This window comes from Cololabis saira, chromosome 12 (genome assembly GCF_033807715.1).
Source record: "Cololabis saira isolate AMF1-May2022 chromosome 12, fColSai1.1, whole genome shotgun sequence".
NCBI lineage: Eukaryota > Metazoa > Chordata > Actinopteri > Beloniformes > Belonidae > Cololabis > Cololabis saira.
The window spans coordinates 26,675,886-26,691,251 of NC_084598.1; the positions used below are offsets into that span (position 1 = coordinate 26,675,886).

A 15,366-nucleotide genomic window follows, 5' to 3' on the forward strand; every position below is an offset into this window, starting at 1 on the left:
TTGGTTGTTTGGTTAATGAATTTTGGCAAGGCATCTGATGAAAACAGTGAAACACTCATTGTCTGGAGGAGACAAATAGGATATAATAATATAAGTCAAACCTCTAGGAAGCAGTGATGTCAGTGTCATACTGTATGTGCCTGAGGGATTTTTAACCAGTTAATTTCACAGAAATCCAAGAAAGAAAAGTGAAAATGTAGGAGTTTTGTGAGAGGACACACCAGGATATACGAGGTATCTTGTTTAAGCAACAGTGAATATGAGTGCAGAATTGCACCTTTAGGGTGAAGTGTATATGGAAAGACATTTTTAGTGTGAAGATCATAAGCGTACCAAGCGTACGGTATCCAATTTGAAATAATATGCGCATGATTACGGATCAATAATGCTCCAGTCATACTTTTCAAAAAAACCTTGAATAGAAAGGCAAGAGAACATAAATTAATACAGCTATTCACAGTATTGTGCAATAGTTAATGGTTTTTATTTATCAACAACTATCCTAAATTGTCAAGGTATTATACACCATTGCTGGGTCTTTCTCATATAATAATGTATTTATTCAAGACAAACAAACACTTCTGGAATCTTGAATTTTATCTGAAGAAATGAAGAAATAGCTAATTATATATCTATCTAAATCAATCTTTTAAAATACAGAGACGAAGACTCCTTTCCTAAGCCATTGATCAGGGATGACACTATAATTTTTCCTTAAAATTAGTATATATGACTCCAGTCATAAATGAAAGAGTGCTGAGGACAGAATTCAGTGACTTAAATGTCATTGCTGAAGAGTGTCATTCTGAACAAGGTCAATGTCATTGGGCTATAATTGTGATTAGTAGTCGAATAAATGTCAAAGCTGCCCCTTTCAAAGTCCGCTTACATTACATTTGGTTATAATATAGCTCACTCTCAGACTTGCTCTGCTTTTCATTAACCTGGTATCAAGTATGTGTGTCTGTGTCAGGTAATGAGGCATCCCTGATACTTTTACTTTACTTTTTAATCATCAATAACATGAAAGAAGTCTGGACTGCTGCTCTCTTATTTAAGGGCAGCATTCACATAGTGGAGCTAATATGATTTATGAGAAGCTGTTCAGGGAAGTCATGTATATATGTTCACACTTCCCCGTGGTTTTACAATAATTAGCATTAACAAGCCAGATTTCTAATAGTGTTGGTCGCAGGCCCCGAAAAGTGAGGAGAGATGTGGGAGTAAGGACATCCAACCTAAATCTGTGCCAAATCAATATGTGGAGCGCAATGATCTGCTGTGGCAAACTCCAAGGGGAAGAACCAATGCTAACTGCAGTACCATGTTTTGTTTTCCTCTCAGCATTTGAGCCAAATGAGAAAGAGAACATCTACACATGAAGCGTCTGTCCCGTTCTGATTATATATAAATGTTTTGAACTGCTTCCATCCAGGCCATTTTGTTAAAAAAAATGCAGCATACTTTTTGATTGTTAGTTTGTTGCAGGTTCATCCACACATTTTCTATACCCGTTTCCTCTGTTTCCAGGTTGCAGGGGGACTGGAGCCCATCCTAGTTATCGTTAGGTGATGAACAGGTTAAACCCTGGACTTTATGGGTTTAAAAAAAAAAAAAGTTTTTAAGACAATCGATTGTTCTGAGAGAAGAAGCTCTAAAAGTGCTATTTGTGTGCTGAGGTTGACCCCGCAAAGGATAAAACAGGCAGAGAAAATGGATGGGTGCTGAGGTTGATGCTACAGCTATTGTAATTCATTTCTCATTAACGGATCTTGATAACATCAGATTTGCATGTGGAAAACCGTATTTGCAGCTGGTTCCATACGTTACGGCTAATAGAAGTGTATGTTTGTCTCCAAATCTCAGCCAAGGTGTCGTCATGAAATCGTCGTTATTTGTTTTCAATTTAGTTCAAATTCAAATAGTTGAGATACCAGATGTACAATAAAATATAATTTGAATGACTCAATTTAGAATCCAGAATCAGACTGATACTGAGATCTTGATCTAACCATCAGTTTGAAATAAGATCCAGATGTTTGTATTAAAAGAGAAAGAAAGATGCTGTCTCTGGAGGCAGGGGAGCAAAGCATGAACCATCACAGATTCATTCAGACTGCCATCTAAGTGAGCTGTCCCATTTCATTCAGAATTGGAGTAACTGCTGTAGAAGATTTAATGAAACATTAACCCGCACTCATCATGTTAATGAATGGCCCTAAACCCAAACACAATCTTATTTTTAGATTAGAAGGACAACACAAATCCAAAAGTGACAAACGCACACACACACAGTTTATTAAGTCGTTTATATGTTCATTTATTTGTATTTACTTATTCTCACAGTCATTAATTTTCCGGTTAACCATGACAGATATTTTTCTAGCGACCCATTAAAAGGCTTCGTTTCTGCAGGAGAGTAGTAGGAGAGTGTAGATGGCTACAGACAGCATTTCTTTTTCTCTGTGACTTGATTTTTTTCACTTGATTTTGTCGAATCAGGTTCATTTTGAGCAAAACATTGCTTATTGAGCTTATGAATTTGAACCAAATTAAAGGCCAACAAAGTTATAAAGTTAAAAAACTGGTCTCCTGACATTCAAGTTTACTGCTACGCAGGTAAGGCAGGACCATCAACTGAGGATGTTCGATTAATCTACCTTTAGCTGTAGGCTACACTAATAAGGTCACTATAGCAACGTTTAAAGACTGAATTGTGACTGTTTTAAAAGTTCAGTTCAATTCAACTTAATAAAATGGTATTAATGGCTCTTGTAGTCAGTCTGTCAGTGTTATAAAGTCACTATAGAGTCATTGTGAAAGGTTATAGCAGTGGGCAGAAATGATCTCCAGCAGTGTGTATTTTAGCAAACATGAAGAAGACTCTTGCAGCGTTCCTCAGTCCAGATCGCAGAGGGCCACTACCCTGAACGTTTCAGATGTTTCCCATGTCCATCATCCTGATCCAAATGAATGGATCATTACCAGACTTCTGCAGACCTTCTGACAAGATGATCCATTTATTTGACGGGAAGGGAAAACCATAAAACACAGAGATCCATCGACGTACCCAATACATGAGCCAGCCTTCCTCATCCCCTTGTTCTTTTATTCATTTATTTTTTTTGTCTGCACACGTATTAATGGTTAATACCATGCTGGTAAGAACCTAAGGCATATATATGTCAAATTTTTATATAAAATACATATGACATATTTCCTCACCTTGTTCAATTTCTTTGAGCGGCTGGCTCTGATGCAGCTACCCCACCCGACTATTGCAGATGGAACTGCAGCCTCCACCTCACCATGCCACCGTCCACCGCTTCTCTGTTTTCACCCTCCTGGCCCACCACCGACAAACTCCACATCCTGCAGAGCGATCTAAAGATGACAGAATTCTGAGGTGCACTGGAAGTGTGAGGTGCACAGAGTGAAGAGAAACACCGAGAGCACAGTCCCCTGTGGCGCCCTGGCGCTGCTGACCACCCACTCAGAAACACAACCCTTCAGTCACTAAAACTGCAGTCTGTCTGGGAGGCTGTCAATAAACCAGGATGTTGTGGAAGCATCCACATGTGTGTTTTATGAAGCAGCTCCCATAGCAGCAGGCGGAATCATGTTAAATACACTGGAAAATTAAAGATGATGATCCTGACAGAGCTGCTTTATCCAGATGAGGGTGGGCTCGCTGAGGCACGTAGATGGCATTTTTTATCTTCTACCCTGTGATGATAAGCACACTGTTGTGGATTATGGTTAATCTTTTTTTTTATCAATCGTGATGGAACATTTTATCATATGAAAACATTTGAAAGAATAAAATGTGAGAGGTAAATCACAAATAATAAACATTTCTACTACATGCTTTTACTATGCAAAGAGATATAATATCCTCCTTTATATTTTCTTGGAGTATGGTTTTGTTTCCTCAGAATAAAATGTGTTTTTTGCTTAAAAACACTTTCATTTGTCAGATCGAGATTTGAATCTATTATTGTTAAAAATGTATGTGTAGAAACATTTTGGAAATGTATGAGTTTTTCCACAAAGCCGAGTTTATTTTGTGGGGTTCAGTGATGTTTTGGACTCTGTTTTCTGGGTGAAAGGACTCTTCTGCAACACCTGCACATAAGCAAAACTTAACTTTAAAAAGAAAAAGAAAAGAATAGGCTGAACCCGAGTGCCTGACAACTCTTTCATTCAGGCAGATGATGAGAAATATCTGAAGGAACCAAAGCAGAGCATTAAACAGATCAAAGAGCAACCTTTGATATTTTACATCATTGCTATTGATTTCTCTCCTTTCATGTGTGTTTGCTTTTCATGGTCCATCTGTAAAGGGTGATAAAAAGCACAATGCATTTCACCTGATTTGTTAAATAGAAGCAAAAAGCTATTTCTATTTCAACCCACCATTTCACCCTGACCGGTTTGACAGGGAAGTGGTTTTTCATGAATTTTTAGTAACCTTCAATTGGTGCTTAGATATGGACAAATAGAAGCAGTTAACGTCCTACAGTCATGTGCTTTTCTGAATCATCCAGGCTAATTAAATATTTATATTCTATTTACATTAAATCTGCAGTATGAGCAGCTGTGTAATAGCTGCATAGTGTAGAGATTTACTAAGGTTAAATATTTTCACTCAGTAAATCCTCTTGTCGTAAAATGGGAGAAATTGCTTTTATTTGGTTATTTATTTTTTTATTTTTGATTTAGGTGAGCTTTGGCTGCACAATGTTACTTTGACAAGATCATGCAATTCTTTTTTATTTGCTTTTAAATCCACAAATTACTGAAAATGTAGGGGTGTTTCTTATTTGCGATAGATTCTTTTAAATAATTCATTTTTTAATGCATGTGAAATATTCTGCTCTCTACGATTTTTTTTTTCAGCAGAAGAGAAATAGTAAGGGTGTTAGATGGTTTGACTGATTCTGAAAAGCCACTGTCAGATTAACGTTGCTCATTTTGATAAAGTGTATTGTTATGCCGGGAAAACCGATATCATGGAATTCACACGGGTGTTACATAAATGCATGGCACGTAAATTGAAATTTTTTTTCAGCCCATCGCACTCCCACCCTACGTGGCAGCTGCAGTGTCTGTACCAACAGGACAGCTGTGAGCCTGTCAGACTGCAGGAAGGACTTAAAGAACATGACAAAGAGTCTGAGTACCGGTAGTTCTTCCAGCCTCTGATCTCCCCAGACACCAGTCTGACTTATGACTTATCTATAGGAATCAAGCTATTGAAGACCCCACCCCATACCCCTCAAACCCCAAATGATCTTTCGGTAACCACCGTAGATGTCCGGAAGTGTCAGCCTCAAGTGTTTATACCTCAACCAGTCAGAGTAGTTTCAACAGCACGCAGCGGAGCGATTCGATGACATTGAAGTAGAAGCAGAACAGTTCACTATGACCTTTTGCATGGCATAGCTGTGTTGTTTTCCTCAAGCCTAGAAATGGTCATGGCAGTTTTCCGTTGTCTGAGTGTATCTCATCTAGAGTTTTCTGACCTTTATCTGACTTTGGTGTTTGTTTCGACCCAGCTCCCTGGCCTGAAACATGAAATGGGACTGAACATGGGAATTGGAAACATTCATTGATGGTTTAATTAATTAAAAACTAACATTGAGTGCCTCAGAGACAAAAACTGAGCCAATAACCAGAAAATGGTGAGCCCCCTGATGTGAGCCCCTAATGTAAGGGGAACTCTAAATCTTCACTTGCATAGGTGCAGCTGATGAAGTAATTATGTTTAAGCGCTGACTCAGCTGTAGCAAAGTCAGCAAGGATGTGGATGGGACACAACATGTCCAACCACATCTGCTACAACCTATTCAAAAAGTGTAGACATTCGGGCTCGAAACATGGACTCAGGTCACTTTTTTAATTGTATTTTTTTAGCTCAATCCCAAGTTTGCCAAACAGGCCGCTGTTACGTCAGCGTTCAGCCACCATAGTGCAGATAAAATCTAACATGAGTAGCGAGAAAGGTTAACATTCTTGTCTGATTGGCTTCCCACTAATATAATAATATATAATGATGTGCATCTTCATAGATTAGGAGCAATAGTTGTTGACATTTATCCAGTCTGAAAGAAAAATAACAAATATTAATGCTTTGCACATTTAGTTAATCAGAAGAATTCAGTCTGCATGTTGTGTGCCATCTGATTATTGTCTGTTGTTTTACCCCATGTTAAACTTTAATGCATTTTACAAGGGTAATCTAGCTTCTTTAACAAACTAACATTTTATTTCACATAAAGTTCCCTAGTTTCCTGTTGTGTCAGCATTGTACTTCTTTTCTCATCATAAAAGAAACTCTCTTTTTGAGTTGCATCATTTCAGTCTTCTGTAGATGTTTCCTATGGATAAGTTTCCTTTTTGTTGATTCATGCATTATTTACTTTGGTTTTTTATTATTTTAAGAAAAGTAAAGCCTTGGAGATTGTAGGTGGAGGAGGGTGGAGGAGCTGTCAGTATTAATGTTATCTGGAAATAAGATACTGCATATCAGTGGCCAGATTTTCTCAAAAACCCAAGCTTTGTAATTTTTTATTTGCCTAATGTAACTGGAAGGCGAAAGGACGCATGCTGTCACTCAGTAAGATGACTTTTCCTTCTCCTTTATTTTTTTCTTTTAAAAAACTGCACAACAGAAGTACAAAAGCACAGCTCAGAGGTACAGAGTGCTCTGGAGCTGTAATTAACAACACTGATATCAGATATGAGACCACAGAAAGGCTGATGTCAGATGTATTAACTCCTGTCTGATAGGAGGAAATTATGCTGATGCATTTATTTGTTCATTGAGTAATACATTATGTGGTGCATAGGAAAGGACCTAGCCCGTCCCTAGGACTATAGATTTAATAACATGGATTTTAATAGCATCTCCAGAGGACTCGCCGATTGTTTGAAAATACAGCGGCAAAACAGAAAACCCTGCAAAATCATTATTCAATATTGATTTCTCAATATCAAAGTAATTTACAAAATTCTGTAAGAAATCCCCACATCACACTTCCCATCATGAGTTTGAAAGGAAAACATAAAATTGTTGAACAGGGACATAAAACACTGCAAAAACATTCAAGGCGGCTTATATGTTTTTATTCCTATTTGTCAAAGAGAACCATCAGGGAGACATTTGACTGGTCCTTAACATACACAGAAGAACAACCCAGTCATTAGTCTGGGATTTCACAAGGAAGGAGAGGATGGTGACAGAGCCTTTCCTGTGTGGGGAAAGCGGAAAAAATACACTAAAAATGCTATTTTTCTGAGATGCTTTCAACAAAGTATCTGCAAAGGATCAGAAAACAAATCATTTGTGCTGCTTTAAAGTATCATTTATGGAAACATCCTCAATTTACTTTTAGTTGCTTGGTTGTTTGTTTCGCCCAGCATTCCAGTTGAAGAATCCAAACAACAGCCTCATGCAGACGGCGACAATTAATGGTCCACAGATATATCTGTGTGATATCGCTTAGTGACCAAGCTCTGTTTGAATTGGTGCTTTTCTAACAAAAGAGAAATCACAGAGAATCCCCTTAATTATGAATATTTTCTTTCAGAAAGAAAATAAAATTAAAAAAACCTCAACCCCAACAAAGGATAAAAAGCTCACAAGGGTTTTTTTTTGTTGAGAATTTATGCAACTGCATCCAAAAGGTAATTATAAAAAGTCTATGAGCAAAAGTATTTGAATGAATTCTTGCTAAATTTTGAATTTGTGGATTACAGTCAGACCCCTTACAACAGGTGTATAAAATCAAACACGTTGTCATGTGGTCTGTCTTTGCAAACATTTGTGATACAAAAAATGAGTCACACTTGAAGCACTCAGTGACTTACAGTTAGGTACTGTGACAGGATGCCACCTTGGCAATAAGATGGCTCGTTAAATTTCACCCCTGCTGGATATCCCATGGTCAACTGTACATGACATTAGATAGTGGAAATGTTAAGGAACAACAACTATAAAGCAGGAAAATCACAGAGTGGGGTCAATGACTGCTAAGGTGCTAAGATGCGTCGTAAACACTGCTGACTCTGTAGCTGAAGAGATCTGAACTTCCACTAGCATTAACTTAAATATTAATGTAATGTGTGTCAGGTGCTTCTTGGAAAATGTTTTCATGGCTGAGCAGCTGCATTTAAGCAGCACGACCAAGTCCAGTGCCAAGCGTTGGATGGCCTGGTTTAAAGTGCATCGACACTGGGCTGTAAAGCAGTGGAAATGTATTCTACAGTGTGATAAATTACATTTCTGTATTTGACAGTCAGATGGGTGAGTCTGGGTTCGGCAGATACTGGGAGAGTTACCTGCCTGACTGAATTGTGTCAGTTGTGAAGTTTGGTGGAGGGATAATGGTACGGGGCTGTCTCTCACAGTTTTGGCCGGGACTCTTACCTCCCGTTAAAGGCAGTCTCACTGCTTCAGCCTACTGAGACATTTCAGACAATGCTTTCATCTCTGTGGCAGCAGTTTGGCAAATGCCTTTTTCTATTCCAACATGAATGCCTCACAATGTGCAAAGCAAGGGCTTTAAAGTAACGGTTTGATGACTTGCATGTAGAAGAAATGGACTAGCCCACATAGGGCACTGACCTCAAACCCATCTACTGTAGTTCCTTTGGAATGAACTGGAATGGAGTTTGTGAACAAGGCCGGACCTCGTAGATGCTCTATAATAATAATAATAATGACTTGGATTTATATAGCGCCCTTCAAGGCACCCAGAGCGCTTTACAGAGATCATTATTCATTCATACACATTCTCTCTGGTGGTGGTAGCTACGTTTTGTAGCCACAGCTGCCCTGGGGCAGACCAGCCCCCGGGTCTCGCACTCAGAAGGCACGCCGATTTTTCCCAGTGGCCAGCCGCGGTACTGCAACAAAAAATCCCATGGGGCCCAGAAAGCTTTTTTCCCATAGACCGCAATAGTAAAAGAGAAGCCTCTAAAACTGTTCACAGGACACCTCCAGCTGTAATCACCTGCAATTACTAATCTTTGTATTCTATATTTTTAAGTCATGGACTTTATATCCGTCAAAAATGTTTTATAACGGCCAGAAAAGTCAAAGAAAAGTCTCTTTCTGGGCGTGACGTCACGGCTGAGGTCACAGCCATGTCCGCGCATTCCACGGATGTATTATATTAATATATATTATGTAATTATATTATATTAATACATTAATAATATATGTAATACTATACATGTAATAATATGCATTAATTAATATATTATATTAATACATATTATATCAATATTCGCGTCATTGCCCCGGGGCATGATGGGAGGCCCCAGAGCATCATGGGAGGTGACTCAACTGCGCATGCTCTATGGGCCGCATAACGCGGAAGTAAACCCAAGTTTAGGAAGTCAGGAACTTTTTCGGCGTATGCGCTGGCTGAGCAAACTCCATTGAAATGAATGGGCGGCCATTTTCGATCTCCCATCCAGATTTTATTAATAGATCCATGGGGCAGACTGACGGAAGCGTGGCTGCCATATCGCCCCAAACGGCCCCTCCGACCCTCACCAACATTCATACACATTCAAACACATTCACACTCTAATGGATGAATAGGCACAAATTCTCACAGAAACGCTCCAAAATCTTGTGGAAAGCCTATTTTCACATGGCTTCCTGAATAAGAATGGAGAAAGATCTGAAAATGTTTTGTTGTGCTCTCTTATAGTGTTAACTAATCAAAGTATATAAGATATCAGTCTGAGTACAGAACGCTGCAGGACTTCAGATTCTGGTGCATGAGGGAGAATTGTCCTTTACCTGAGGTAGAATAGATCAGATAAGTAAGTATGACTTTGAAATTTGACTTAAAAACCAGTGCAATTCCTTTAATATCAAATGTTATCTGAATGTTATGTTCAGGTCTCTGCAATGAAAATCTGATAATCAGACATTGGTATATTTATATATTTTTGTACATAAGGAGACATGCCCTGTTCATTTTTATTCTATTTTATTTCTTGTTCTATTTGAGATTTTCAACGTCTTGCTGCTCAGTTGTCCTGCAATTGCCCCTCGGGGATGAATAAAGTTTTCTGAATCTGAATCTGAATAATCATATCACATCCAACAGGACAAGTAGAGGCATGAACACTTCATCTAAAGATAAGAGGAGATGGCTAGACACTTCCACTAGTGCTGTTTCTGCACCACAGTGTCTAATAATCCTGCCTAAAACTCTTCACACCAACCATTTCTCTGCAAATTCTCATATGCTCAAATGGTTTTTCAAGGACTTTAGTAATCAAGATGAGGTTGGACTCTTGTATTCAGAGCAGGCTTCTTTGGTAAAGGTTCAGCTGCAGCAACCCAACCTGAGACATGGCAGGAAATAACCTGCTAGTGATTACATCTAATGTGGAAGTCTCAAGAGAAGACAGGCAGGCAGATAGATAGATAGATAGATAGATAGATAGATAGATAGATAGATAGATAGATAGATAGATAGATAGATAGATAGATAGATAGATAGATAGATAGATAGATAGATAGATAGATAGTTTCACTCAACCCTAACAACAGAGACCAGTTAAGACATTGAAACCAAGGCTGTATGACAACGCAACTATTCCCCCTCTGTCAGCCGAGTGGTCCAGCTCGGTGCTGATGAATGAGCTGAGGTCAGTCTCTGCAGGAGGGGGCTGCCATCACTTCTCATACTGAGCTTGTGTGTTTCTCAGGTTGAATCAGATCGAGGCAATCAGTGTTAATCACGATGAAAGGCCACACACTTTGATCTATGCTCCACTTCTTTTCACTCTTCATTTGTCTCTTTCGAGAAACATGCAAGTCCACCGCGGACACTTTAAGCCACGTTTTCTTTTGCAAGGTTTCGGTAATCATTACGATCATGAATAAAAACATATTCAGCCAGCTTTGCAAAGAGTAAGGGTTCCTTTTCAGCTTTGATGCAGTGATTGAGTGGAACGCCTCAAACTTTCCATTGATCATGCAACAGCAACCACATTGAGCAATCGCTCTGGAAATGGAGCATAATATTTCTGGCTTTTTGGCTTCAAGCTGGTGTAAATGAATATGCACATGAATATCTAAAACAGACTCTGTGGCAGCTCATCAGAACAGGTAGCGAGAACTTAAATATATTTTTTTTACACCTCTACTACTGTAGCCCCACTACTCTGATGTTAAATCTTTAAAGGAAGACTGAGCAGAGTATCCTGCCTGCAGAGAAGCCACCCTCTGTATTTTAATTCTTGCTTATTTTGCTGTGTCAGGGAAGCTTTTGAACTGAAACATATGGCTGTGTACAAATGCTGTGTTTGCTGTTAAAAGTAAACAATGAATAGGAATGTTGAACATTGTTTGTGAGTACTTTTGTCACTCCTCCTATAAGATCAGAGAGAATGAAAGACCTGGGAGGGTCTCATTATTACACTGCAGCATTGAATTTGTCTGCCTTTCTTTTGTTAACATTTTTCTCATTAATCTGTTTCAGAACTCAGATTCACTTCACAGTGGCCATTGATTTCACTGCATCAAACGGTGAGTGTTTCGATTGCCATTATGCGCTACTTTCCTCTATCATCAGATATATGACCATGCCATTTTTATGCAAATTGGATAAGGTCTTTGGCTTCCTTGCTGCGGTCTTGTGATCTCCCTAATCTTATTTTTTTTTTAATGTTTTTATTATGCAAGTTTTCACACATTAGTCATATATCCATTTGATCTCGGAAAGGCAGCACTAAAGTGATGATAATCAGAATTTATTAATGTTAAAACTATGTGTGTTCAGATGCTAAATACAGCTCCCATGCATTCATAATTAAATAAGATTATGTCTGTATCCACTGAGTAAGATAAAAATGATTAAAACATACATGTAAAATTAACACTGCTGTCTTACTTAAGAGTCACCTCATAATTTCTCCTGATTCTGCAATAAAAATACAGCATTAGAGTGACACTGACTTCAGTAGTGCTTTCATAGCACATCAGTTTTTATAATTAGCAGTTTGTGACTTGTGGATGCTAAATACACTCGCTTGGATAAGTTAACAACAGAAACACAGATGTGTCATCACAGCTGCAGTGTCTCGTGAAATGAAACTCACAATGATTATATATTGTGAATAATTATGTATATCTGACACAACTTAACATACCTGAAAATTGTTCCTTAAAAGAGACGATTTTTCACGGTAGCATTTTTATATTAGCTTAGAGGTTTTTCCATGCCCCAACTCAGGCACGAAATATGTACTTTAGTTTTGGTTCATCCTCCATTTCTCCCAGTGCAGCTGTCAGGTTGTTCAGTCTGCTGGTTTGCATCACTGATTCTGTCTTTTCTCGTCTTAAAAGGAAATCCATCGCAGTCCACCTCGCTACACTACATGAACCCATATCAGATGAACGCCTATGCCATGGCCCTAAAGGCTGTTGGGGAGATCATACAGGACTATGACAGTGATAAAATGTTTCCAGCCTTGGGATTTGGTGCAAAGCTGCCGCCTGATGGGAGGGTGTCCCATGAGTTTCCACTGGTGAGTAAATTATGGGATTGTTTTTGACCCATAGATGATAACGAAGTTAAAAGAGTCTATTCGTGAAGATGGATTGGATTTTTGACCGTGCATTGCTTGTATGCAGTATGGATGAGCGTATTATGACAAAACTACACCTCTAACTTCAATGAGGCAGAAGGAATAATTTTTCACCCTTTACAGCTCAAATTAGGCTCTGTAAGGCTGAACAATTTTTAAATCAATTTCACCTCTCTCAGCCAGCTAATATGCTTTGGCAGCTGCGTACCACAGCCTAATGAGGACCGTGTCTACAGGGTAATGTTTGTATCCCTCCATGCCTCCATTAAAATTTGCAAATTAAGCTTCATCGCACCATATAATTGAAGCCTTGTTCTTTCATGTTGCAGTCGTGTAAGTGGACGTAAGAATAAAGTTATAGTCTTAGGTGGAATATTTGTTATTTTCTCTGCATTTGGTTCAAAATGTACCTTGTGGCCAAGAGAACATTGGAGGCAAAGCATGTTTTAATTGCAAAGTTCACAAGTATCCTAGTTCAAGGGTGTGCTCCAGATTGCTCAGCATCTCAAACGGGCTATAAAATTACTTTTCTAACAGGACGCTTGAGGCAGAGGAGTCATGTCAAAACCATCCCTGAACCTAATTGTATGTACTGTATCTGGGTTGTCCAGCAACATTGCACACTGACAGAGTTTGAGAGGATCTTAAAAGAAGAATAGAAGAAAATTCTCAGATCTGAGTGTAACAAGCTTGTGGCGTCTTCCCTATGAAGAGCCAAGGCTGTAATCTTTGCCAAAGGTGTTTAAGTGAGTCATGTTTCTGTCAGTGTTTTATCCCTTTAATGTGTAACAATGTTTTTATAATTCTGGTTTTCTTTTATTAAATTTTGATGTGTGTATGTTTGCGTTTGTTGAAAGTGTTGAAATGTTGCAGTTAAAGGTTTTTAATACTTTGCAGGCAATAATTTATTCAGTATTGTAATTTTGTGCCATTTACCTTGTAATTCCTCAGAAGTGACTAATGTTGGCCTTTCCTCTTTCTTATTAGCATTCGAATGTAAAGTCAGAGGAGAAGTGAATAAAAACTGGAATTTTGATGTAATGACTCATATTTTAAGTATTTTCTAAGTGCTGGGTATCTACACCGATCAGTGCAAGTACAAGGCCAATTCAACAAATCTACAAACTCCAGTTTCTTTTAAGGAGATATGGTGTGGGATTTCTCTGTTCTTGAAGTTAAAGTCTAAAAACAAACATTGTCCCTCGCTTCTATAATTAATCAAAGTTTTAGAAGTATTGTGAATAAAATCTCATGATTGAAACAGTTTATACACAAAAAAACAACACAAAAAAAAAGAAAAGGTCTTTACACGCAAAGGGAAAATATTTTTTCACATTTAGACTCCTTCTGCTGATCCACTTGGGCTTTTTGTTCTCTGTTATGTCTTTATATATGTGTAGATGTATGTAACATGTTTTAATTATTTGCATGTCTGCAACTGTTTCCATCACTAATGACTGTGAAGGCAACATAAAAATATAACATGTCAAAGCTCGGCTAAAACAGACTTGTTTAGTTGTTAAAACACACAAACCATGAGGGAGAGAAAGAGAGAAAGAAAGCCTGAATTAATGAACCAGAGTCTCATATGTGGTGGCATGAGACACAGGACCACTCTTTATGAGCTGTATCCAACTTTTCCACAAGGTACTTTAAACCCTGGCGTGAATGGAGGAATCTTAAGAGCTGTTAGACGTAGTAGGTTCAGAAGACTGGAGCACATCTGCTCTATGGCTGGATCTGGAGGGAGGAACGTTAAATGTACAACATTGGGTTTGATAACAGCCTTGCTCTAAAGAGTCATGAGGGGCGAGCTTCTTGGAAACATTTATGTGAACAAAGTCACACAGAGTGACTTGATTATCGTCCTTTTTAGCAGGAACCACTTTTTTCCCTTGAGGCTTTCTCTTTTAGTTGCAACTTTCTGAGCCGCATGGATTCAGGTTTGGAGGAACTTGTTTGCATGTGTGGTGGCTCCGGTGAACTTGATTCCATTTTTCAAGGGATGGCAGGTCATAAAACAAAGATGAAGGAACCAAGTGATTTTTCTTTTGGTCTCTTTCAGAATGGGAACATTGAGAACCCTTACTGCAATGGTATGGAGGGGATACTTGAAGCGTACCACCAAAGCCTTAAAATAGTTCAGCTGTATGGACCCACCAACTTTGCTCCCGTTGTTAACCATGTGGCCAGGTGAGAACACACAAGTTTCTAAGTGAATTTATCTGAGCACATTTATTTCCTCTGAAGCCAGTCACTGTATATCCTCACCACACCAACAACAGTACTACGTCTCTGGTGTCTCTCAGAATTGAACCAAAGTAATCAGGGTAGGGCTGTTCGATTTTGCCCAAAAATAAAATCTCGATTTTTTTCTCTCAAAATCCGATTTTCGATTACGATTACGATTATTTTGTGAATTGACAAAAGGCAAAGAAATGATTTCAAATATGCGGTTTTTTTATTGAACATTTGCCCCATTGGGCTTTAAGTGCAAACTTTGCTCTTATTAAACCAAAAATGAATGAATAAAGTGCAAAACTCTGTAAAATAAGTTGAAAAAAAGTTTTAAAAAATATAATAAAATATAAAGTTTTATCTCTGAAAACAAAATCAGCAAATCAGCACTTGCAAACATACAGTAAGTTATATTTCAAATTAAATAAAACAATACATTTTCTAATTAAACTAAACTGGGTCTTTGCATGCTAAATAATAATGCAACCCATGAAGGAGGTAAAGGTG

The 15,366-nt window shown here is 38.3% G+C and overlaps 1 protein-coding gene across 3 annotated transcripts in view; it reads left to right on the forward strand.

Moving 5' to 3' along the window:
* cpne5a (copine Va) overlaps positions 1-15,366 on the forward strand; it is an 87,346-nt gene that overhangs the window by 58,837 nt on the left and 13,143 nt on the right. For all 3 annotated transcript variants that reach the window (XM_061736262.1, XM_061736263.1, XM_061736264.1), the window contains 3 exons: positions 11,514-11,560; positions 12,380-12,561; positions 14,687-14,814. In XM_061736262.1, coding sequence (XP_061592246.1) covers positions 11,514-11,560; positions 12,380-12,561; positions 14,687-14,814 — 357 coding nt within the window. The remainder of the gene's footprint in view (positions 1-11,513; positions 11,561-12,379; positions 12,562-14,686; positions 14,815-15,366) is intronic.